The 26,125-nt window shown below is 39.9% G+C and overlaps 1 protein-coding gene across 1 annotated transcript in view; it reads left to right on the top strand.

The window, feature by feature from the left end:
• Positions 1-17,397: 17,397 nt before the first annotated feature.
• The window catches only part of LOC142349202 (casein kinase I-like), a 47,507-nt gene continuing 38,779 nt past the window's right edge, over positions 17,398-26,125 (top strand). The window contains exon 1 of the mRNA XM_075400610.1: positions 17,398-17,748. Coding sequence (XP_075256725.1) covers positions 17,562-17,748 — 187 coding nt within the window. The 5' untranslated portion in view covers positions 17,398-17,561. The remainder of the gene's footprint in view (positions 17,749-26,125) is intronic.

Below are 26,125 nucleotides of genomic sequence, written 5' to 3'. Positions count from 1 at the left end.
GAAAGAAGCGAATTTCAAGCAAGAGAGCGAGCAAAATATATTACATGGGAGATTTGCATTTAGAATTGCCCAGTACTCATTTACACTTGGAGTTCGGTACGGGATATACATTGATTTTTTCGGCCACTTTTTTTTCACATGTTGTCCAGTCATAATAAAAAGAATGTTGTGTTGTTTGTGACTCACCGTTTTTTTCTTGTTTTCAGTGTCCTTACAATTTATATTGAATTTGAGGTCTACTTTTTGTTGATTGAGTGATAATTGATTAAGTGGTAGTTTTAACCGAGAAAATTCAATTCGTCTTCGATGTGCATAAGGAAAATATTTTTGTTATTATAAGAGTAATATGATTTCATTGAAGTTTAAGTCGGGTTTGTTTTGTTGTTGTATTCAATTAGTGTGAACGCTAGTTCCCTTGTTCAACCGTTTTTTGTTTTCCTTGTTTACTACCGTCTCTGTTATTTTAAAAATAACCCGCTCACAAAAAAGTACTATCCCGCTGATTTGTCTAAGTTTTGATGAGCCAGTTTCCTCTTATTATTCTATATCAGATTCTGCGCATTCTTAGTCCAACTCTTTTTTCCGTTTTGCTTTTTTTGAGCTGTGCTTTTGTTTCTTCAGTATCAGAGTGTAATACTTGCTTTTGTTAGCTCTGAGTTACTTGGTGGCTGAGCTTACTAACTCAACAACCAAATTGAATAGCGCTTCAAGGCCATTTCAAGCAGTGAAGTTAGAATGGCATGACAAGCGAAATTTAACGCTACATTCTATCGAAGCGATGATGATTTGCTAACTCTATATTTAGTAACTATTGATTGTACGTAATTGTACGCGAAGTGAAAAACAAACTCAAACTATCTCAATACCCAGCAAAACAAAATTACGACTGAATAATTTTGCATCAGTTTCTTTGCGATTGAATTCCGAATCAAACTGTTATTGATACAGGTTATTCGACAAAATTTCTATATGATTAGCAAACTTCCCAAGACATTAAATTTTACACCTAACAAGTGACTTTTTGGAAAACTGTTTACATTCTGTCGGCAAGACTATCTGTCGGACCAGGGAAGCAATTTTGACGAGAAAAACAACGCCACTAGCAAGATCAAGCTAGCTTGAAAAACTACAAAAAATCAGCTGAAATTTGTATTTTTTGTTCTGTTAAGCTGACATACAGGGCGTATGAAAGCACAATTCTTTAAGCGTTACATTTTTTGTTAACGTGTCTTGTTTTTGTAGACCATATTAGTGTAGTGGTTTTGCAGTTATAACTTAACTTTGACTTGTGAAAAGAGAATAAACTATGTTATTCTCAATATTTCCTACTGAGAAACCAATTTTTTAAGTGGGAGAAATTTTATGCAAAGCATAAAGTCAGCTTTTTTACTGGCTTCATCGAAGCCTAGCATAGTTTCAATCATTGAGTTTTTGAGCAATTGATCGTAATGAAAGGCACAAAGTGCAAAAAATGTTACATTTGTTAACCTCAAATATCGGAAGAGGTCTTCGAAATTATTGAACCAATGATTATAGAAACAAATTGCCCAGTCAGTTTCTAGGACAGTTATCTAGAGTTATACATCTTGGAATATATTTTGAATTATAACTTGAGTTATTATTCAAAACTCACGCAAAATTTGATTGTTTCGGTTTGAATTATTTTGCATTCTGAGAGAAACGAATTGTTAAACAAATAAGCTGAGCGATTAGTTTTTGAGAGTAATTGATCAGCAACTAATGCAACGGTAACCTACTACAGAATAGCTAATAATACAGTTCACAAAAATTAACTGCAAAAACTTAATGTCCGGACAGATTTGAAACCGCTGAAACGAACTGGGCGGTGAAAAGTTTTCCTTATCTTTGATAGGCGAGCAGCCGCTACACATACTATTAGCAAGTTTCATTCTTACCGAAATTTGCATTCGGTTTTATGTCCGTGGATGATTTTTTCTCCGCGATTGTGGTAGTTTGGGTTGTTCTGTTTTTCTCTGTTTCGTAATTCTGATATGAGTTTCTGTTTCACTATCAGCTTTTGGATGTGATCTGTCCCCTCTTGCTTAGTGGTCAGTAGTTTTTACGCCCCAAAGGCTCGCATGCTATTTTTTTGCCTAGCAGCGTGCTACAATTCAAATAGACTATTGTAACTTGGGTGCATAAAAGCACGGGGGGCGAAGCAGAAGAGATCCTAGCTTTCGACTGTTTGCTTTTCTTTTTGCTATTTAAGTGTCTCTTTTCCCATATTTCCTATTTCTACCGTCAATTTTTTCCATCTGTTCATTTTGTTTTTTTTTCTCTTTGCTTTTTTGCTCGTTCTCAGCTCTTCCCCCAGGAGTCCACAAAGTGCATCCCAACAAAATGTTCTGTGCTATGTCTCTTTGCTGTAGGTTGTGATAAACTTAGGCATCCTACGTGCAGGGTGTCTTGTTGCGTCCGAGTCTTCTTTCATCGCCATTTTAAGGACGACAGAAGGGAATTATTAAATAGTGTTTGAAAGAACATTGAATTTATCCTCAGCCTAATACATAACCTAACGATCCAATCAATTTCCACACACGTTTTTCGGCGTCTGTTAGCTTGTTGACAAATGCGAGAGGTCAGCAGCAGTCTGAAGGTCAGAGTTGTATAGAGAAAAGTCTATCCAACATAACAATAGGTAGGTGACAGTTCGGAAAGGCGGTCTCCAGCTGCTATCTATGTTAGAGATATGGTCGCGTCAGTTGGGCGTAGCCAAAATTCTTTTGGCAAAATAGCAAATAACAGTTTCTATCATCATTTGCAATGTATTATGCTGTGCGGATATATGAGTATCTACACAACCCAAGTTGAAAATAAGCTGAAGTTCGCAAAAATTTTTGAATTGGTTTTCAAACTTTGTAAAATAATGTAGCACACTTGCTAATTTTTGCAAGTAGTTTTTGCATTTTGACATTAATTGAAAACTTTTGAAATTTCTCACGTTAATTTGCGCAACAATTTTACAACTTTGCCATTAAGATGCATCTAAATTTCAACTCCTTTTTATTTGCAAAAAATTTTTCCAAACTCATAGCTTGAATTTTTATATCGAAAATTTGCCAAAAATATTTTTAAGAACGTATTAAAATCAAGGCTTAACTCCTGTAAACTTGGAGAAACATTAAAAAAGTTGCAAGATATAAATATAAACAAGTTTTTTGAGAAAAAAAGAATAGAAGGAAAAATTATTAATAATTATAAGCATCACGAAATGAATAATAAAAAACTCCGTCCTTCTCCTTTCTATCTTCGTTTTCTTGTGTTTGTTAATTTTTTTCACAAATTTTTTTTCCTAAAACACTTGTGGAAGTCGTGAATTTTGCAAAAAGTTGGATCCTGGCCTTTTCAAAATGGCAATAACAAGTAAAGAAAACTAAAAATCAACTTTAAAAAAAAAACAACAAAAAATCGGGCACTCTTATAAGAAAAACTTTTTCAAAGATAAAAACATCTCAAGTGTCTCAGAAAGAACAATAAAAAACTTTCTGCTAGAAAAATACGAAAACTGGAAAATTTACGAAGTTGAAACTTTTTGAGAACAAACAAAACCTTTTTCAAAAGTTTACATTTATATGGAGTTTTTACAAGAGTCACAATTAAAATAATTCTTAAAATCTAGCTAACAACAGAAAACAACAAAAAAAATTTACCAACTTCAAGTTATCTTGAAAACGGTATCTCGATATATAGTTTGATGAATAGTTTTTTTTCCAAATCTCAAGAGAATAACTTCTTTACCAGGTAATTTGAGGAAATTAACCCATTTTTAAACTCAAAAATAATGAAAGCAAAAGCACATTGCAGATGGCTTGTTTCACCACTCTTTGTGGTCAACAGTTCTATGTACAGTACAACACAAGTAGATAAATTAGCAAAAACCATTATCTTCCACTCTTAACGTATGCAGCAAATAAAGCACTGCTCATGTGATTTTAACCAAATACATAGGCAAACAAAACAACATTGTGTATTGTTGTCAGCCAATTATAGTAGTTTACCCAATTTTAAAGCCATAAATATTGAATACAAGTGGACATTTTCAATTGGTTGTTCAACTACTCTACGTGATCAACAGTTTTATGTACAGTACAACAAATGTGGTTAAACTAGCAGAATCCAATTTCTTGCACTCTAATAGTGTGCGGCATATAAAGAATTGCAATGTGATTTTAATCCAGAAAATAGGCTAACAAAACAACGTTGGGTCTTGTTGTCAGCTAATTTTAATAGTTAACCCATTTATAAGCTCTTAAGCAATCAATGCAAGCGGACAGTGCAAATTGTTTTTTCACTACTCTAAGTAATCAATAGTTCTATGTACAGTACAACAAATGTAGACATATTAATGAAATTCATTTTCTTCCGCTCTGAAAGTATGTGGCGTATAAAACACTGCTAATTTGATTTTAATCCTAAACATAGGCTAACAAAACAACGTTTTGTCTTGTAGTCAGCCAATTTTAATAGGTAACCAATTTTTAATATTATAGATAAGGAATGCAATTGGACATTGCAAGTTGCTTTGTTCACTACTCTACGTGATCAACAGTTCTTTGTACAGGCAATATAGGTAAATTAGCAAAATCCAATTTCTTGGATTCTAAAAGTATGCGGCATATCAAGCACTGCTAATATGATTTTAATCCAAAGTGTAGGCTAGCAGAACAAGATTGGGTCTTGTTGTCAGCCAATTTTAATTGTTAACCAAGATTTAAACTCATAAATAAAGAATGCCAGAGAACATTACAGATTGCTGGTTTCAGTACTTTACTTGATCGATATTTCTATCTACAGTACAAAAAATATAGATAATTTAGCAAAAGCCAATTTCCTGCTCCCTGAAAGAATGCGGCATATATAGCACTGCTGATGTGCTTTTTACGATTTAACGATATAAAGAAATTAACCCATTTGTAAACTCATAAAAATTAAGTGCAAGAGGACATTGCTGATTTCTTGTTTCACTACTCTACGTAATCAACAGTTCTATGTACAGTACAACAAATGTAGATAAATTAGCAAAGGCCAATATCTTGCAATCTGAATGTAAGCGGTATGTAAAGCATTCCTAAGGTGATTTTAATCCTAAGGCTAACAAAACAACGTTGGTTCTTGTATTCAGCTGATTTTAATAGTAGATAAGAAGAATTTGCATCTCACGGTAAATTGAAATTTGTGTTTTAACTATGGATAGAAAAAAAATCAACCCGAAAGTTTCGAAAAAAAATCTATTTTCGGTATGCGTGCGAAAAACTTGCGTGCGAAAAACAATTCAATGTAGGGAAACGGGAAAATAAATTTTTTGTGTTTTTAATGTCTTAAGTAAATTTACAGCATTACTTTGAGAGCCGAGGCCAGGTGATGTTGTTCGAACTGGTGAGTTTTGAGCATGCTTTTTTGATGGCATATGTCAAGAAGTAGCTCAATGGGCCTCAACGGGTTGTTTTAGTGTTTTTTTAGGACTGGCATATTTTTGAAACAGAATTAAATATATGATAGAAATTTGAATCTGTTCTGGGACATATACTGTTGCACCCTCCAACAGAGTGGGAATCTAATTTTTACGGTCCCCCACGGCACGTGCTAACTTGCTAATTTTTACATAGTTATGTGCTATATAACAACACACGAACTGTATTTGGAGGGCTTTAAGAAAACTGGGCAGGATTTTTAATTCTGACCCCACCCTGTGTTTTTTTTTGCCCGCAAATATAATTTTCAGTATTTTTATATATCGCGTTGCTATATGAAAAACCAGGTGCCCCTAGGGGGAGGGTGTAAAAGTTATGTGCCCACTAAGCTTTGGACAGAATATATCCAAAAATTGGGTCTTCACATTTTAGCGTCCCCAGCTTAGTGGTCAGATAACCTATAGCCCCCCCATCATGGTAATTATACCATAAGGGGGGCTATATTTTCATGGGGAGGGGCTATAATGGGAAAGGCCCGAAAATTTGTATAGAAGTCTGTCTATTATGCCAATTAAAATTCTGTCAACTTTTAGTCGACTTGTCTAAAATTTACAAAAAAGGGAAAAGCAATTGTTACAGGAAATTCTCTTCAAAAACGCAGCTTATCCAATTTCGCGATTTGAACGTTTACATTTGTTGACGGGTGTCAGTGGCCTTACAGATGTTTGGCTTAGACTGCCTGCCGGTCTTTATTCAATCAGTTAATAACTAGATGCAACGAAAAGCATTATCCCAAAATACAGTACCTAATTTGGGGAGGGGCTATAATGGGAAAGACCCTAAAAATCGGATCTTTTCCTATTGTGCCCCCCCCCCCCCCCACCTTAGTGGGAATATATGTTTTATGACCCACAAGCGCATGTGCATTGTTTTTACATAGTAACGTACTGTATAACAACAGATAATTTGTAAGTGGCGGTCACAAGACACAGAATAGATTCGTGATTTACTATGTAATAGCAATGTAATTGGGGGGGGGGGGGGGTAAAAACGGAAAAGATCCCAAAAATCTTATCCAAAAAATTTCATTTAAAGACCCAAATGATGATTTCGTACTTGCAAACTATGGACGAAAGCGTTTTGATACGTGAAAAGAACGGCGAAAACAACAACGATTTCCAAAATATCTAATGTGTAGCTGAGAAGTAAAACAGTCTACCGTTTTGGAGTTTCAATTCAATCTTTTCGTATTATGTAGCAAACAATCAAAATCGACTATAAATCATCATGAAGTAACGTTTAAGTATTGGCGAACACAGCCACGTTTAAGTATCGTACGTACATAGCAACGTAATAACATTGGTACGATAATAGCAACAAGTGAGAGTTTAGACGGCAAAGTCTTTTTGCTCATTTAACTGGTATCAGTCTGTTTTTGATAATTGTGATCAACGCCGGTCACCATTCTATTCGAAACCGTGCAAAAAACCGAAAACTATTAAGTTCAAACGATTCTTACTTGATAGGTTTATTTATTAGGTTTAACGAAATTATGTTATTTGCACTTTTTCCGAGCTTTGTACGTAAATTGGAACGATTTCTATGCGTATTTAAATACTCGATTCTGATTGGCTAATAAAATGACGCATTTTGATATATATTACACGCTTTAAATCTATTTAGTTACTAACATCCTCCGGCCCAGAAGAAGATGCTGGGAGAACGGGTACTAATTTTACAAGCGGGAGAACGAGCGATCCAGAGGACGTGCGCAATACGGCGGAGCGTGCGACGCGGTCGGAACCGTAACGGAGTTCAGTGATCCGAGCAGTGGGGTAGTAACCCCTCGGGTTGGTTTCTTCAACTACCCAAACCAAATCACCGGTCTTAAGGTGATGGTCGGCAGGCATCTGCCACTTGGAACGTCGGTTCAGCGCCGGAACGTATTCCTTGATCCAACGAGACCAAATAGCGTTAGCGTATGACTGCGCGCGGGCGTAACGTTTACGGTGATCAAACTTGTCTACGCCAATGATGGAAGGGAGACTACGTGCTTGGTTACCGAGGAGAAAGTGATTACGTGTTAATGCGCCTAGGTTGGACGGGTCGGCGCTTACGGGCGTTAACGAGCGTGAATTAAGGGCATGTTCGGCTAGACAAAAGGTGGTACTTAAAACTTCATCTGTGAGGCGACGTGTTCCAAGGATTGTGTAAAGTACGCGCTTGAAACTACGCGCTAGCCTCTCCCAGATGCCAACTTGGTGTGGCGCACTGGGCATGTTGAACCTCCACTTAATGCCTTTGTGGGCAAGTTCCACGGCGATGTTGATGGTGTTCCACTTCTCGATATTCTCGCGTAGCTCTTTTTCCGCGCCAACAAAGTTAGTGCCATTGTCTGACCAAATAATGGCCGGTGTACCTCGACGTGAGACGAAACGCTCCACTCCCATTACACACGAACTGGCGTCCATGGACAGAACAATTTCAACATGAACGGCACGAGTGGTTAAGCATGTGAAGAGGAAACCCCACCTCTTCTCGGTTGTCCTACGCACAGTAACGTAAAACGGGCCGAAGTAGTCGACCCCAGTGTTCGCGAAGGGCGGAGACTGGTATGCGAGTCTTTCTACTGGGAGGTCAGCCATGATTGGTTGGATAGTGGCAGCTTGAAATTTTCTGCACGTAAGGCAGTTAGATTTAATGGAACGTAGTGAGGAACGTAATTTAAGGATGGTATAACGTTCTTGTACTTTAGCCCGCAGGTAGTCAATACCTCGATGATGATGTTTAACGTGGGTGTGCCTAAGGAACAACTTTACATAGAAATGGCGCGCGTCGAGAACGATAGGGTGTTTTACATCAAAATCAACTTCAACCAACCGTTTGATGCGGCCAGCCGAACGAATTAGACCATTTGGTCCGACGAAGGGTGAAAACGGGGCAATACGGCTACTCCGTTTAACGTGTTTGTTTTCCAGGAGATCTTTCCTTTCGGAAGTAAAAGATTCTCCTTGAACGAGATACCGAAGATGACGCTCGGCTTCGTCAAGCTCAGTGGGATCTATGATGCTACTATCGGCATTACGGTAACATTCGTGTGAGGGTAACAGCCGGAGTATGTATGCTGTTATTCGAAGCAACTTCTGATAAGAACTGTACTTATCAAAGGGAATTAAATGCGGGGGTGGTTCCTTAGTTGACTTGGATACGGATGCGGCCAATGATGTATTGGTTTCGTCAGTTTCCTTAGTTACTATACCAAGTTTGATGTTTTTAACTTCTTCGATGCTTGGTTTGAACGGGAATTCCTTGGTTCGTAAGAAATCTGGACCCCTCACCCAGCTACTTGATTGCAAAACCTCAGCGGACATACCACGAGTACCGGCATCTGCTGGATTATCGCTTGAGGCGACGTGGTTCCATTCGTCAACGCTAGTGTGTTCTAAAATCTCGCATACGCGGTTTGCAACAAATATTGGTTGCTTGCTTGTGGAGTTGAGCCACTGCAAGACAGTAGTGCTGTCAGTCCACATATAAACTTTGTTGACATGCACAGTAAGGGCTCGACAGATATCTTGTTTCAACCGAGTGGCCAGTAAAGCAGCTTGCAGCTCTAGCTTTGGAATTGTCATCACCTTCATAGGTGCTACGCGAGCTTTACCCAGGACAAATGCAAGCTCTGTTTTTGGCCCACTAGAAGTGATTACTTGAGCTCGGAGGAATGCAACAGCGCTGAAGACCTCTTGGGAACTATCGCCAAACATGTGTAGTTCCAGGTGTTTAAAGTTTCCCGAAAAGTAGCTCCTTGGTATAGTGATTTCTGCAAGCTTGGGTAGTTCTACACTCCATTCGAGGAACCTTTCAACAGTGTCTTTTGGTAATTCTTCATCCCAGTGCTGCCCGCTGACACGCCAGATGTCCTTTAGTAACAATCGGGCACCAACAGTAAATGGTGCCACTAGGCCGATGGGATCAAACACCTTAGACACTAGGCTCAATACCAAGCGTTGTGTTAAAGACTTAGTTACAGTACTGGAGGTACCCCGACTCCAACTAGAGTATCATTGTTGTGATCCCATTTCAACCCAAGCACGTGCGAAGAATCCTCCTTAGATGAGGCAATTACTTTTGGTTCGGTAGACTGAGTTGACCCATCAATTCGATCAGCCAGATTTGGTACATTGCTTACAAACTTAGTAAGCTTGAACCCACCTAGATGGAGAAGTTGCACCAACTCCTTCGATCTTTTGAGAGCCCTCTCAGGTGACTCCACCGAATCCAAGTAATCGTCCATGTAGAAGTTTTCTAGGACGGCTTTGGTTGCTTCCGGGTACTGAATAAAATTGTCTCGGGCCGTGCGTTGCAGTGCATAGTTAGCGCATGTGGGCGAGTCTTTAGCCCCGAATATATGGCGCGTGTATTGATACACTACAACATTTGTTGTGGGGTCCTCCCGCCACAAAAAACGCAGTGATGGTTGGTCACAGTCAGGGACACCCACTTGGAGGAACATAACCTCAATATCTGTGGACACGGCGAATTGATGTTGACGGAACCTAAGTAGTACGTGGATTAGGTTTTGGAGCAGGTCGGGGCCAGTGAGCAAAGATTTATTCAAAGAAGAACCGTGGAACTTTGCTGCACCATTTAATACCCTACGCACTTTCCCCGGTTTGTTCGGATTGATTACGGGATGATGTGGTAGGTACCACTCTTTATTCGACCGCTGCTCAACCTTGTGAGAATCAGGGACTGTAATCAAGTAACCTTTTTCCAAGTCTTCACGGATGGTACTAGCATAATTTTCTTTCAATGATGTATCTCTCGAGAGCCGCTTTTCGAGAGACTTGAGTTGTACCAGTGATGAAAAGTAGTTATTCGGGAGTTGGATGTTGTCATCAGCCCAAAACATACCGACATCGTATCTTTGGCCGTTATGGAAGGTTGTTGTTTCAAGTATTTCCTGCGCGCGAGCATCCGCTGCGGATCGTGGGTCAACTTGCTTGAACGCGCCGTACGATTTCATATCATACCAAGATTTAACCTGACAAGCTAATTCAAAATCCTGTTCAATACTGGCTTTGAAACACACCGAGACTAAACTTGAACTTGACGGGAGTGGGCCACTTAAAACCCAACCTATGGGTAAGCGGACGGCGAACGGTGAGCATTTTTCGTCGGCTGAAAAATACTCTAACGGGCGGATGGCATGGTAGACATCCTGTCCAAGTATCATCTCAATTTCTCCATAGCTATATCTTACTGGATCTAGAACTGCCAAATGTGGGTAAGTTTCTTGCATGGACTTGACGTCAATGATGTCGGAACCTACGTTTAATGTTTCCCTCACGTAGGGACGCACAGTGAATGCTTCGAAGTCTTGGTCTTTATGAGGTGTCACAGTCAATTGAACCACCTTTGTGTCTATGAGGAGTTCTTCCGTGTTTATACCCTTGACGGTCAGTTTTAATGCGGTACCCTGCAAACCGAGTATAGCTGCGAGACTATCGGACATTCAAGAGTTACTGCAAGCGGTATCGCATAAAACCAACGCCGTAGTACTAGTACCACAAGGATTAATAACTTTCAGTTCCGTGACCTGAAGGAGGCCTTTGACATCCGGCACGGAAGACAAAGTGGTTGTTTTGCTTGGTTGCTGTTGACCAGTAGATGGCCTACTTGTACCTGCGTTCGACCTCGAAGTATCGATGTTGTTGTTTGTTGAGGGTTTAGCTGGAAAAACCCTTTCAGCTCCATGAAGTAAGGTGTTATGGGAGCTGTTGCAACCATCTTTCCTACATTTACGTGGACTTGGGCATTGCCTAAACATGTGTTTATCACGCAAACAAGAGAAACAGAGCTTTGCCTCAGCCACGACCTTGGCTCTCTGTGTGGGGGTCTTTTCCTTAAAGACACGGCATTCCCACAACCGGTGGCTGCCTTTGCATACAATGCAACTAGAGATTGATGTTGACGGAGATCTCTGTTGCGGCTTAGGGTTACTCTTCTGTTGCGTATTTTTAGCAAATGCCTTTGAAGCAACTTTTGATCTTGTTACTGAGTTGTTGGTATCCTCAGTCCTTGCTTTAGTTGCGGTATTCTTCATTAAATCGTGCGTTTCGGCCTTCTCTTTCAACCAATCGTTGAAATCGAGAAAGTTAGGTTTCACCCAATGCGTTTTGACCGTGAAGAGTGACCATGACTCCTTCATGTTGGGTGGTAGCTTCTGTACGGCAGTGTTGAGAAGCGCAGCACTCTTTAAATCCGAATCATATGACAGCGATTTAAATACCCCGACAAGACTTGAAATGCACCCCGAGTAGTTAATGATGTTATCGCTATTATGCATCTTCAGTGGTGGAAAGCTGTTGAGTTTGTCCAAATGTGCACTTACAACCGCCTGTGGTTGGCCAAATTTACGTTCTAAGGTCCTCAGTGCGTCTTTGTACATTGCGCCGCAGTAGGCGAACTCAGCTATAGCTGTTTTAGCTTTACCTGTTACGAGGGTCTTAAGGTATGTCAACTGAGTCAATTGCGCTTTTAAATTGACCATACCAATCGTGCCACTGAAGGGGATCCCCGCTGTATTGTGACAACTTCCATTCGGGTAGTGGGTCATTCCTCTTGCTAGATAAGGCGTCAGTGAATGCCTTAATCAAGCTTGCATTTTCAGATGCTGGCGCTGGAGGCGTGGGATGCGATGGGCCACCCCAACACAATGACATCGGAGCAGTATGCCCGTATGTTGGATGTATAACCGGCGTGACGAAAGGTGGCGCGATGTTAGTAGTTGTACTAAAGGGGTTAACGGGGATGCTACAGTTAGCTGCGTAGTTGCTTTTTGGATTATGTTGTGCACTCATTTGCAAGATGGGATGGCTGATGGTGGGGTTAGCTGTGCTTGGGGGTAAGTTAGATTGAACGTTGTTATAGACGGTTGCATTATTTTTCGCCTGGTTTACGTTTGGGAGAATATTCTGAGGGAAACGCCACAAATTTAAATCGGGGTTACGGTTAAGGGGAAGTTTGGGTGCGGTAGGGCATGGTAACAGGCGGGCTTGAGGTGAATGGACAATGTTTTGTTGTGGAATGTTGGGGACGGGTAAGTATGTTGCTGTGCTCGCCGGAGGGGGCGACGGAATCACGGGAGGTTGAGGAATAAATAGACGTTGAGATGGGAACACGGGAGGCGGTTTCACGAGTGGGTTTAGAGGTGGAGGGACCTTATGCGGGGAATTGGCAATAGGGACTTGTGTTTGGTGTGGAATGTTACTTTGAGTTAGATTCTGTTGTTGTTGAACATGAGGCACTGACATATGTAATTGGCTAGGCACACTGGAGCTTTTCGGACCCAAGAACTGATTTACTTGTGGGTTTGTTGAAAAATTAGGTACAAAGATGGAGTTCGTTGGTGCCATAACGGGTGTCGGTGGCCGGGGAGGTTGCATAGGTGGTTGAGGTGGTGGGAGTGCGACATTTTGTACGTCGACTGGTACTTGGTTCACTTCACCACTGCCTGAGGGACTATGTGCCCTTTGATCAATGAGTGATTGCTGCAGTTGAGCCTGGAGATATTCTCGATACAAAGCTTCCTGCTGGGCAACAGAAATTGCAACTCCTGGCCGTGTGTACTGAGAAAGCATTTCAAGATTATGTAAGTTATCGGCAACATTACTTGGGTTTTCTGGAGGATTACTAGGGGAAGTATCTTTAACAGGAGGGTCGGCGGTTGCTGAACCAGGACGAGAAAAGTTTAACTCACTTGAATTACCTGCTGGAAACGAATTTACCCAATCCTGAACAAGTCCCTGACTTCTATCTGATCCCCTATCTTTAAACAAATTCAGTTCACTTGAGTGGTGACTAAACAATGAATGATTATCCATTAAATCAGCCTCATCTAATTTAGCTGCTGCAACACGCTGGCGGTGGTCTTCCTCCAATTCTTGAAGTGCCATCTGTTCCATTTGTATTTCAAGCTCCTTTTTTCTCATGGCAATTTCGTGTTTTTGTTTAGCGAGGCGCATGGCAGCTTGTTCTTGTTTCTCGGCTTCTTCGCGTTTTAGTTTTGCCATGAGAAATTCATGTTTACGCTGGCTAGACATTGATGATGTTGTTCGGCGTGAACTTTTCTTAGATTGGCCTTGAGGATTAACGCCCTCACATACGGTGTCTCAGTCAGCAACTGAGTCAATATAGCTTCTAGCCGCAAGCAAGAATTTATCATTGTTCTTGATTTTATCATCCAACCATTGCTCAAGGACAGGGTAAATTGAATCTGGGTTCTCCGCTTCACTGGCTAAGTCAAATAGTTCTTCATTTTTCTGCACCAGTTTACTGAAGACATCCTTCAACTTAGAAACCAAGCGTTCAACTTTAACCTTCCTGTCTTGACAATCTATGGCATCTCTGATGTCCTTATGGATGTTACATAATTCATATTCTAGATTAGATCTTGCATTAAAGAGCTTTTTCAATTTTTCTTGATGTTCGGCCATGATTTTGAAATGGCTAATTTATCAATGTAGAGTAACTTTCAACCAAACACGTGGAATGAGGGTTATACCGAACCCAAATGACGACGACTTGATGATCAAGACGTCGAAGAGCAGAAAAGAAAATACCGAGTAATGAATTACTCGGCGAAAGTGAGTAAGAAATTATAGAGTGCGTCTAACGTGCTTGAAAGCAACGTGAGACTAAACAGGAACACAGGCAACCGGGGGAAGAGGACTGGGTGGACGAAGCACGACGAAACGGGAAACGAAGCGGACGGGGCGGGAAGGACGGGCGAACGGCGCGCAACGCAACAGGGAACAGAACGGAACTGGCGAAAACGCCGATAGTAAACGGGCGAAGCAACGGACGGGACGGAAACGCTGAACAAGCGACGCACGAAGAAACGAGACGGGCAGAACGGAGGCGTTGAGCGAGTAACGCGCAACGAAGCGGGAAGGCAGGACGGAACGGACGGGAGACGATTAAACAGCGAACGGGGAAGTCGGGAAACACTATGCTAGCAGACCCCAGCAGCAGACTCAACCAAACAAACTAGCCGTAACTCCAGAACAAACTTAAGTCACACTCTAGGGAGGAGGAGAGATGCTACTGCAAAAGACAAACTAGCAGAAGTCATTATGGGTCTAAATATAAACAAATAACGAACTAATTTACGGCAAAGCAGTAGTATGCTAAATGGATGAAAGGAGCAAGAAATTTACTAGCCGTAACTCCAGAATAAACTTAAGTCACACCCTAGCAATTTTCAATCCTAAACAACCGATCAGCATACCAACAATATTAAACAAACTACAGCAAATGTTAAGTAATATGCAGTGCTTTTGTAGTCAATGAAACCTGGAAAAGTTAAGAAACAATCTAGCCGTAACTCCAGAATAAACTTAAGTCACACCCTAGAAGGCAACAAACCAAACCAACTAACAATCATACAGTTACACGCAAACATACAGCAGCAAAAGCTAATATACTACAACAGGGGGGCTAGTAAGTTAGTAAAATTTGAAAATGTCCAGGACAATCCAGCCGTAACTCCAGAATAAACTTAAGTCACACCCTAGAAGGCAACAAACCAAACCAACTAACAATCATACAGTTACACGCAAACATACAGCAGCAAAAGCTAATATACTACAACAGGGGGGCTAGTAAGTTAGTAAAATTTGAAAAAGTCCAGGACAATCCAGCCGTAACTCGAGAATAAACTTAAGTCACACCCTAGAAAGCTATAAGACCTAAACAACAAACCAGCATACTAGCATACTCAACATACTACAGCAAAAGCAACAACATACTTCATCACATATGACATACTACATCGGACATCGGAAAAGTAGCGAAGAAAACGAAAAGCGAAGTTTTGGGAGAGCGACGTTATTGGGAAAAAAACGGAACACGGAGAATTGGAAACTTAAAGAACGAAGAGAACGCGGACGAAAAACGGTCTGTAAACGATTGACGAGAAAAATTATGGGAATTCGATAATTTTTTGTAGGCCGGAGGTTGTGAAAATTTTCACAACTTTTCCTGTTTAATGAGTTTCACTCAATTAACGAACCTTCCATTTTAAAATAATAATTTTGACGAATTTGTCAAAATTTTATGCTTTTTAACAGTTTTTTCAGAATTTTGGTCATTTTTTTGCAAATTCTTAGTTACGGAACGGTAATCCAGTAAACTGGACGGATTTAAGCTCGAAAATACGGTTTATCAATATTCGGTATTGATTTCCTAAATTGTTTTAGAATTGCATCAAAATTGACCAAAATTTTTCAAATTTGAACAATTTAGCATAATGTTTTCACATTTTTATCTCATATCTGAGGTCGAATTTTTGCTATGCAGCCATAATGGACCAATTTGTCTGAATTTCCCAACTTTCGACAAAAAATTTTCAAAATCGATGTTTTTTTTCTCTTAAAAAAGTTTCTCAGCTCCCTTCTCCAAAAAAGTTTGTATTTCGCTGAGACTTGTCAAGATAATACTACTTGCTTTTCTTTACAATCTGGCGGAAAAAGATTTGTAGTATTTTAAGTCTAAGTATATATAAAGGTTTCTCAGCTCCCTTTTCTAAAAAATATTCTTTTTCGCTGAGACTTGTCAAGATAATACTACTTGCTTTTCTTTACAATCTGGCGGAAAAAGATTTGTGAATTTCAGAAGCTTTGCTCTAACTCCGAGCCTCAGGGTTTTTAAACTCGAAAAATTCAATTGTGGGGGTTATTAGTGACCAGTTATGCAAAAAACTTTGATTTGACTACAACATTCCAAATCAAAAGCTCAAGGGATTGGGTTACTTGCCGTCTAACTTAATCTTTAAATACTACACTGCAAAGAGAAAAGGTTTTGATTCTGTCTTACAGTTTTCTATCCAGCGGTGACTGACCACTCAAGTTTTTGCATTGTCGTTCACTATCGACTCTGGTAATGCATCTTGTTGCGAAAGCTTTCGTCAGAGACAGTTTTCGGAGTTTATTCCTTTTTTTTTGTTGACCCGTTCTAATGAAGATGACCCAGTCAAACGTCTTGAAGGCTTCCTCTAAATTTGTCCAGATACCAGGGTTACTGCCTCCGGCGATCGGTAATCGGTCCCAGCTCTGTTTTTTCAAATTCGTGTTCGTACAGGGCAGTATAGATCTTGTCCAAACAGTTGCTCAAATCTGGCTGTAAACTTTGGATAGAATCCCTTGCTTTGCAGATACAAAATAATTGGATGTAGACTGTAAAAAAATTGATGCTGTTACTTCAACTAAAGAAGCAAAAGATACTAAAAATGAAACTCTAGAGAAGTGTGACTGAACTACCCATTATAACACGGCCCAGGCAAACAGAAAAAAAAAGGGAGTTGAAATCGAATTAATCCCCAATTGAATTCAATATGACTGAAGTATTAAATTCCATTCCGGTTTACGTAGTTTTTCTAAAGGCGGCTCAGTAAGGAGCGGCACCAAAATGTAGCTGGGAAGTAAAACAGTCTACCGTTTTGGTGTTTCAATTCAATCTTTTCGTATTATGTAGCAAACAATCAAAATCGACTATAAATCATCATGAAGTAACGTTTAAGTATTGGCGAACACAGCCACGTTTAAGTATCGTACGTACATAGCAGCGTAATAACATTGGTACGATAATAGCAACAAGTGAGAGTTTAGACGGCAAAGTCTTTTTGCTCATTCAACTGGTATCAGTCTGTTTTTGATAATAGTGATCAACGCCGGTCACCATTCTATTCGAAACCGTGCAAAAAACCGAAAACTATTAAGTTCAAACGATTCTTACTTGATAGGTTTATTTATTAGGTTTAACGAAATTATGTTATTTGCACTTTTTCCGAGCTTTGTACGTAAATTGGAACGATTTCTATGCGTATTTAAATACTCGATTCTGATTGGCTAATAAAATGACGCATTTTGATATATATTACACGCTTTAAATCTATTTAGTTACTAACATAATGCAGTGATCAACTTTTTCCCAAAATATCTGATGCAGTGATCAAAGCACGTGCGATTTTGTTTGACCCTTTTTGTCATGCCAAGTGGGTGAAAATAGACGCCGTCTTTTGTTAATCACTCGACCTAAGCCTTATTATTTTCGAGAAAGTTTGCTACCATGTCGAGTCAACAAAACGATGGGAACCTTGGCAAAACTATAGATGGAGGAAGGTACAAGTTGACACAGAGATTAGGCAGTGGATCTTTTGGGGAGATCTACAAGGCTGTTGACACTTCCAACGAGGGGAAGGAGTTTGCAGTCAAACTTGAGAAGACGACAGAAAAAAGCGCCCAGCTCAAATCAGGGACATATCCATTAGAATTTTTGGGTCTAGCTTTCCATTTGACCCCTACCACAACTTGACATATATAGCCTGCTTCCAAATAGTAAAATTGCCATAATGGGCTTTAATTTTTGTGGGGGGCGGGGGCGTTACAATTGCAGGGGGGTTCAGCCTTTAAGAAGGCTGAACGCCCCTGCAATTGTAAAATTGGATCTTTTCCGTTTGTGCCCCCCCCCCAGTTACAGAGCACTTGCCACTACATAGTAAAACGCCATTTAGAAATATGGCACGTGCGTCGAGGGGGGGGGGTGCAAATAATAAGCGCCCACTAAGATGGGGGGCACAAACGGAAAGGATCCGTAAAATTTTACCGTTTACGCCCTAGGAGCTTGTGATAGTTATTGCAAGTGAGAACCATAAAACACGGAGAGGAGGGGCAGAATAGATCCGGGAACCAAATATTATTGAACCTAGTGAACTATAGAGTTTCCAGAAGACGTTGAAGAACTGTAATTTCAAAGCAAGGGCTTTTTGTGCTCTTTCCACGTAACTGCCGCATCCCATTCCGTTCCCCTCCCCCCACTCCCACCCCCTCCCCCCACAGCATGTGCCATATTTTTTTTTATATGATTTACAACGTTACGGCTGAGTGGTCTTGCTCATCATTTGATTTTCATCAGCAGATATATAGAAAAAATTTGAGTTGTTTCGGGTCAGTTAGTGGGCTGTAAAACAATTGCTTACCGTTTCAAGAGTTTTGAAAGTTTTTGTTTGGCATTTTTGTTCATGTTATTAGTCAAGATTAGGAGATTGTCGGTATTTTTTACTATTAATGTACTCTGGTCAATCTCTAATTTTAATAGTATACTTTATTTCATGAGAAAGTGACTGAGAATTACAATTCAGTCAACAGGATATAAGAAGGTACAATCCACTTTTACCGAGGTAGTACCCTAGTCTATTACCGACGGCTATCTTGCAAGATCTTGCAAGAATCTTGCAAGAATCTTGTAAGATTACGCACCATCTTGCAAGATCTTGCAAGATTCTTGCAAGATCTTGCAAGATAGCCGTCGGATATGCAAGAATCTTGCAAGATAAGCGTCGATCTTGTAAGATTCTTGCAAGATAGGCGTCGAATTCTTGCAAGATTCTTGCAAGATAAGCGTCGAAGTCTTGCAAGAATCTTGCAAGATAAGCGTCTGATTTTTGCAAGGGTCTTGCAAGATAAGCGACGAATTCTTGCAAGACCCTTGCAAAATGGGCGTCCGGAAGTCTAGTCTTAGCTTGAGCGCGGGCCTTTTTGGCTTCTTTGCTGTCTAGAGTCGGTGCATTACTATGCTCCAGAAGGAGCGCACCTGATCTCTAGCCACCAAAGAAAAAAAAGACCCTAAAGAGCTAAGACTAATGCGCGAAGGGGTCACAAACAAGGGCGGGGGGTTATCGCGCTGCACAAAAGGGGTCATTGACAAGGGCGGAAATGTAGCCTTAGCTTGAGCGTGGGCCTTTTTGGTTTCTTTGATGTCTAGAGTCGGTGCATTACTATGCTCCAGAAGGAGCGCACCTGATCTCTAGCCACCAAAGAAAAAAAAGACCCTAAAGAGCTAAGACTAATGCGCGAAGGGGTCACAAACAAGGGCGGGCGGTTATCGCGCTGCACAAAAGGGGTCACTGACAAGGGCGGAAATGTAGCCTTAGCTTGAGCGTGGGCCTTTTTGGTTTCTTTGATGTCTAGAGTCGGTGCATTACTATGCTCCAGAAGGAGCGCACCTGATCTCTAGCCACCAAAGAAAAAAAAAGACCCTAAAGAGCTAAGACTAATGCGCGAAGGGGTCACAAACAAGGGCGGGGGGTTATCGCGCTGCACAAAAGGGGTCACTGACAAGGGCGGAAATGTAGCCTTAGCTTGAGCGTGGGCCTTTTTGGTTTCTTTGATGTCTAGAGTCGGTGCATTACTATGCTCCAGAAGGAGCGCACCTGATCTCTAGCCACCAAAGAAAAAAAAAGACCCTAAAGAGCTAAGACTAATGCGCGAAGGGGTCACAAACAAGGGCGGGGGGTTATCGCGCTGCGCGAAGGGGTCACAAACAAGGGCGGGGGGTTATCGCGCTGAAGAAAGAAAGAGGCAAACATATAAATGAACATCTAAATGCACCAGAAAGGGGGCACAGAGAGGGGTGGGGGTTATAGCACCGAAAGAAAGAAACATAAATGAACATCTAAATGCACAAGAAAGGGGGCACAGAGAAGGGTGGGGTTCAAGCGAACGAAAAACGAACGAGCGCAGAGCGAGCGAAACAGAAACGAACGAGCGGGAAAGCGAGCGAACGAAAAACGAGCGAGCGCAAGGCGAGCGAAACAGAAACGAACGGGCGGGAAAGAGAACGAACAAAAACTGGGCGAGCGAAACAGGAACGAACGAACGGGAAAGCGAGCGAACGAAAAACGAGCGAGCGCAAGACGGGCGAAACAGACATGAACAAACGGGAAAGCGAGCGAACGAAAAACAAGCGAGCGCAAGGCCAGCGAAACAAACAAACGAGCGGGAAATCGAGCGAACGAAAAACGACCAAGCGCAGAGCAAGCGAAACAGAAACGAACGAGCGGGAAAGCGAGCGAGCGGAAACAATCTGCCCAGAAGGCACCCCTAGAAAGAAAAGCCCTTGCCATAAGGCAAGATAGGGAGAGAGAGAGAGAGAGGAAAGGAACAAATGCCCAGAAGGCAACCAACAGACAGACAGAGTATGGAAGCGAGCGAAGCAAAAACAAAAGAGCGAGAGAGAGAGAGAGAGAGAGAGGGAGAAGCGAAAGAAAAAAGAAACAGAACAAAGCAAGGAATGAGAAAGAGAGGGAGAGAAGGAGTGAGAGAGAAGTGACAGAGGGAGAGAGTGCAAGTTGATTTCACTTCATCAATGTAAGCGCTCAGGAAATATTGTTCATCATAGCGCATCATTGGAATAAATTAGAAAAAAGACCTGTGACCTGTGAGAAACAAAAAAGTCAAAACAAAAAAGACGGAGAGAAATGACTGATAGCAAACCATCAGAAAGTCTATAATCACAAACCAAAATGCCGATTTCATTTCATTCTTGTCATCGTTCAGAAAACTTGTGTGAAAACAGCATATCAATGGCTCACAAGATGAGATAACAGAAGAAACATCAGAAAATAGCAAAGAACGACAAAAACGAAACTCGAGCTAGCGCTCAAAAAACTGTGTTCCCATCACTGCACATAAATGGAAAATAGAAGAAAAAAATGTCAGTGACAAAAAGCGAGAATGAACGATAGAATCAATGGACCATAAAAGAAAATGCCAATGAAATGGTACTATTAACCAAAGAGCGCTCAGAAACTTTTCAGTTTTCATCACAGCGCACAAAGGTAGAAAAATGAGAACAGCAAAAATGTGGCATCACTGGTGAAAAGACGTGTAAAAAGAACATATAAGGCATTATAAAGACAATGGTAAAACATCAACAATGAAATGACGCGCTCAGAAGTTATCAGTTAATGAGAAAAAATATGAAAGCAAACACCAAAGCAAGAGCAAAAGCAAAAAGGGACATGGATTTTGAGCATGAGCAGACAGGAGCCGCTCCGAAGAAAACAGCGGACCAGCAAAGGAACCAAGACATTAAAAAGCAATTATTTGAACCAAAGATCGAAGCAAGAAAAAAAACAAACCAAAGCACAAAACGAGTGAACAACGAAATGAGCACCAATTTAAATAGGCACAGAAAACGAATGTAATGAAAGTGAAGGGACGCGATCAGAAATTATCTGTGAAATAAAAACCGGGTAAAATCAAACAAGAAAGGAGTAAAGTACAAAATTGAATCGAAAGAAAAACCAATAGAACAACACAAAACCGAATCAACGGACGCCAGGACAACAAAAACGCTTTCAAATGAGCAGTTAAAATCACCACTGCCCAATTACTAAAGCAGGAGACAAACAAAATGAACAAAGAACACATCTAAATAGCAACATCGAATCTCACCAAGACAAAAAACAGACCAGAGACAACTAGATTCTAAAAATGCAATAACCAAATAAATGCCTCTAAATGCAGTGCAGGCCCAGGTTAATCTTAGGAAGCAAAAATCAGCTCCAAGAAACTCATCACAGCGCGTCATGAACAATCAAAATCAACAAACAAATAACAAAAGGCACAAAAGACTTGAATAAAAAATTACAACAATAAAAAAGAACACTGACAAACATAACGATATAACGAAAAGAATATGACCACCACAAACAAAAAAAAGCAAAGAACTACTATAACAACACAAAACAGAATCAATGGACTCAAGGACCAAGAAGACGCTTTCAAATGAGCAGTTAAAATCATCACTGCCCAATTTTGAAAGCAGGAAGTCAACAAAATCAAAGAACACAATATATAAATAGCAAAATCGAATCTTCACAAGACAGACAACAGACCAGAGACAACTAGATTCTAAAAATGCAATAACCAAATAAATGCCTCTAAACGCAGTGCAGGCCCAGGTTAATCTTAGGAAGCAAAAATCAGCTCCAAGAAACTCATCACAGCGCGTCATGAACAATCAAAATCAACAAACAAATAACAAAAGGCACAAAAGACTTGAATTAAAAATTACAACAATAAAAAAGAACACTGACAAACATAACGATATAACGAAAAATATGAGGCCATCGAAAACAAAAGCAAAGAACCACTATACCAACACAAAACAGAATCAGTGGACTCAAGGACTAAGAGGACGCTTTCAAATGAGCAGTTTAAAATCACCACTGCCCAATTTGAAAAGCAGCAAACACAAAAACTCAACAAAGACCACAAAATTAACAGCAAAATCAAGACCAGAGACAAAGAGATTGTAAAAAAGCAACCAGCAATTAAATGGCGTTATAAATTCGAAACAGGGCAGATACAAATAGAGCTAAAAGCTGCTCTAATAAACTCATCACAGCGCGTCATAGACAGTAGAAAAAATTTATGATTTAGCAAATTAAACCAGAGATTCATGCGAATGAAATAGGAAATAAAAAGCTCGCAAACATGCCAATGGATTTATCACAGCATATCTGATCAACTACTACATCAAACTAAATCGAGGCTAAAGATCAAGTATTTTCATGGACAAACAGCTATATTTTAACAACATACAAATCTGGAATTTATGCAAGTTACAAAGAAAAGAGAATTTAAAAATCATTTTCAATCAAAGAATCAAAACAAACTCTTCAATAAAAATGCGAAGGCAGGAGACAGTTAAATCAAACAGTATCACTTCGCAGATTAGCAACTTATCACCAATAGATTAGAGGCACAAAAATCAAGTTTATAAAAATGAAAAAGGCCAATTCTACAATTAACCTTAACGAAAACAATAAACCTTAAGGAAGAGACTAATTCTACAATTAGTCTTGCATCGGAAAAAAGAAATACAGGGAGCTAAAAATAAATTAACTCAACCAGGAACTCATTGACACAGAGGCACTTATTTAAAGACTCTAGTACAAATAAGCCGATTCAACAAAGCAAGAAAGTCCAGTTTTCCGTCATTAGTGAGGTGGCACGGGTCACTTAGTTTGAAATGCTTGGGTTTTAGTTTTGGAGCAACGTAATTTTTCCCAGAATATCATGCAACATAGTATTAACGGTCTCTACGGCAACAGGGCACATATCTCTGCGTTTCCACACTCCTATAACGAAAACTTGCGTGCCGTCCCGCGCGGTACAGTTCGCAAAACTAGCAAGATTGAGCGCAACTTCTTTGGGGGGTTTGGCAGGGATGTTAAAGAAATCAGCTAAATCATTGTTTCCAACAGCAACCACAACTTTATCATATTGCCTTGCGGCTAGGCTAACGCAAGGGCCAAGCTCGTGGGATCTCATGCCGCTCATTGCCAGAACGTCGATTTGGAACTTCGATAGCAAAGAGTCGTAATATATGTCTTGTTTCAAATGTCTGGTATTTGAATCTCCGATGACCAGTATTGAACTAAACAAAATTTTATATAACAAAAGACGACAACAAACATTACAGATAAACAGAAAAAAATAGCTTAGACAGTCACTTGCCAATAATATTCAAAATTTCAAAGAACTTTTCAATTGCTTAGAAGCTGCCAAAAAGAAAACTGTTCCAAAATTCGATGGAAAAATTTTGTTTGATAAGATCACTTACTATTTAACACGCCATTGTTGAGTTCGCCTGGTAGGAGCCCCTAAACAGTCTATGCAGTATCTTGAGTTCTTTGATATATAAGATTAGCGAGAAAACAAATAAAAGAACGCCAAAAAATCCGACAAAAAGATTACTTAAAACTTGAATGCTATTGATTCTACAATCAATAGATCGAAAAAAAGCATTTTGATTTTAAGCTAATTATGTTCGAATCCCTCCTTCATCACGCTGATTTTTAAACCCTCACAAACGGGAAGAGCAACCACTTTATAGCATAAGTTAGCAACAGAGCACAACTCTAGGGGTCCCAAGTTTTTTACTTCGTAGCAAAATTCACAAAAAGTGGTTACACTTTCCGGGAGAATATTGAGTTTTGAAATATTTGTATAGTACCTTACGACCGCATATATATCGTCTTCAATTTTCGCAAAACACTGAATCTGAACAAATTTTTTGTCTTTCAATTGAACAACACTTTCACTAACATTGTCGTTTAGTCTAGTATAAGAGAGCGAACAAAATTTTTTTCCAATATCATTCACGTACCGAGCAAAAGTTTTTGTAGCATTTTTTTCTTCACAGTAAATTTTTATTTCGCCAGCTAATTTCGTAAAACTTTCGATGCATGAAACTTTTACACTCGTTATATCTAACTCATCTAGAGAATTTTGGTGCTTTAAAAACCGATCGACCATTTTTTCTGGGTTCTTTATTGTTCCGGAGAGGGCAGATAGTAATTGATGGTTTGCTGATTCAAAACAAAAAGCGGAAAAAAGCCAAAGGGGACCATTTCGGCGGACCTGCTCAACTAAGTGACGCATTGTGTGAAAATTGAAGGATTGGGATTCGAGTCCATACAAATCAAGGAAATTTTCAAAGAACGAATTAATCAAAGCATCGGCAGGCTGAAGATATTCAACATCAAAACTTCCATCAGACAACAGCCTAATTGCAAAACTTAACTTGCAAAAGCTCTCAAAATAAATGTTTGAGACGTTTAAATTATCAAACACTAAGGGGCCAATATGGAAAAAGAACAGCTTAAAGTCGAATGCCTTCCAAAATGTAAGATCTTTCAACTTTTTCGTGCGGTGCAATATATCAAAAGGAATTTTACAATTAGAGACAAGATTTTCCAGCTCTTTTAGAGTACCTCCCTTCGCTAGGGAAATCAGAAACTTAGATAAAATTTTTGCAGTACCTAAACAAACTTGATGCATAGGATCTATAACACAATCCCATGGTAAATTAAAAAACTTACTCAGTGGAGTGATCGATTTTACACCGTTGACAGCAATTCGTCTTTTTTCAGCAAGCTCGCCACAAGCTTGAAACGTGTTTTTTTGTCGAAGAATGAAGGGCTTAGACACTTTGAAAAGCAATCTATTATTTTTATGAAAACCTTTTATGAAACAGTGAGCACAACTATCATATCCCATATGTTGCTTCATGCAAAAAACGTACGCTCTTGCTGGTGCGTCACAAACAATACTCCGATATCTTAAAAAAACACGACCAATGGACTCAAATAACACACCATTCGAAAAACTTTCTAACTCAAGACATACTCTTTGTAGCATGTCATCAAAGTCGGGCTTCGACTCGCCATACCAAAGCGCCAAAAGACAGATATTTGAGTAAGAAGATCTTAAAACAGGGGGCAAATTAAAAATCTGAACCCAAGTAGGCCACACAGAAAGTTTACTTGACTTGAAAATTGGAGCTCCATCTGTATTGAAAACCAGCTGCAGTTCAGACTTGCAAAATGCGTCAGTAGGGGTTTCCCAATTACACAGATTCGACCAGGACTGCTGAATATAAGAAATATTTTTCTTGACAATACGATTAAGTTGCGGAATGAGATCAATCATAAGCAACTTTGACGAACCAAAAGATGTGCTTGTTACCAACGGAAGGTTTGTGGCGGGAATATCAGCAAAGATCTTATTGGGGTAGGGCAAAACGCTTGCAAAAAACTTCAGAAAATCACTTTTTACAACATCCGAGAGCTTATGCTTATTTGAAAGGCTAGAAAACTTTTGAATGAACTCATCGTGCGTGACGTTGGCTCCTTCGTATAAGTTAAAATCCAAGGAAATGGGGGCGGGTAGATTTTCATCAATTTTATCACAAAAATTTCCCTCTTCAAAATTTTGGAGGTTAACAGGCGATGAACAACGGAAAGCTTCCACTTGATTTTGGTTCGGAGACGAGGGCGA

This window comes from Convolutriloba macropyga, chromosome 11 (genome assembly GCF_964194025.1).
Source record: "Convolutriloba macropyga chromosome 11, txConMacr16.3, whole genome shotgun sequence".
NCBI lineage: Eukaryota > Metazoa > Xenacoelomorpha > Acoela > Convolutidae > Convolutriloba > Convolutriloba macropyga.
The sequence above is the reverse complement of the archived record's forward strand: the minus strand, read 5'-3'. Positions and strand labels throughout refer to the sequence as shown.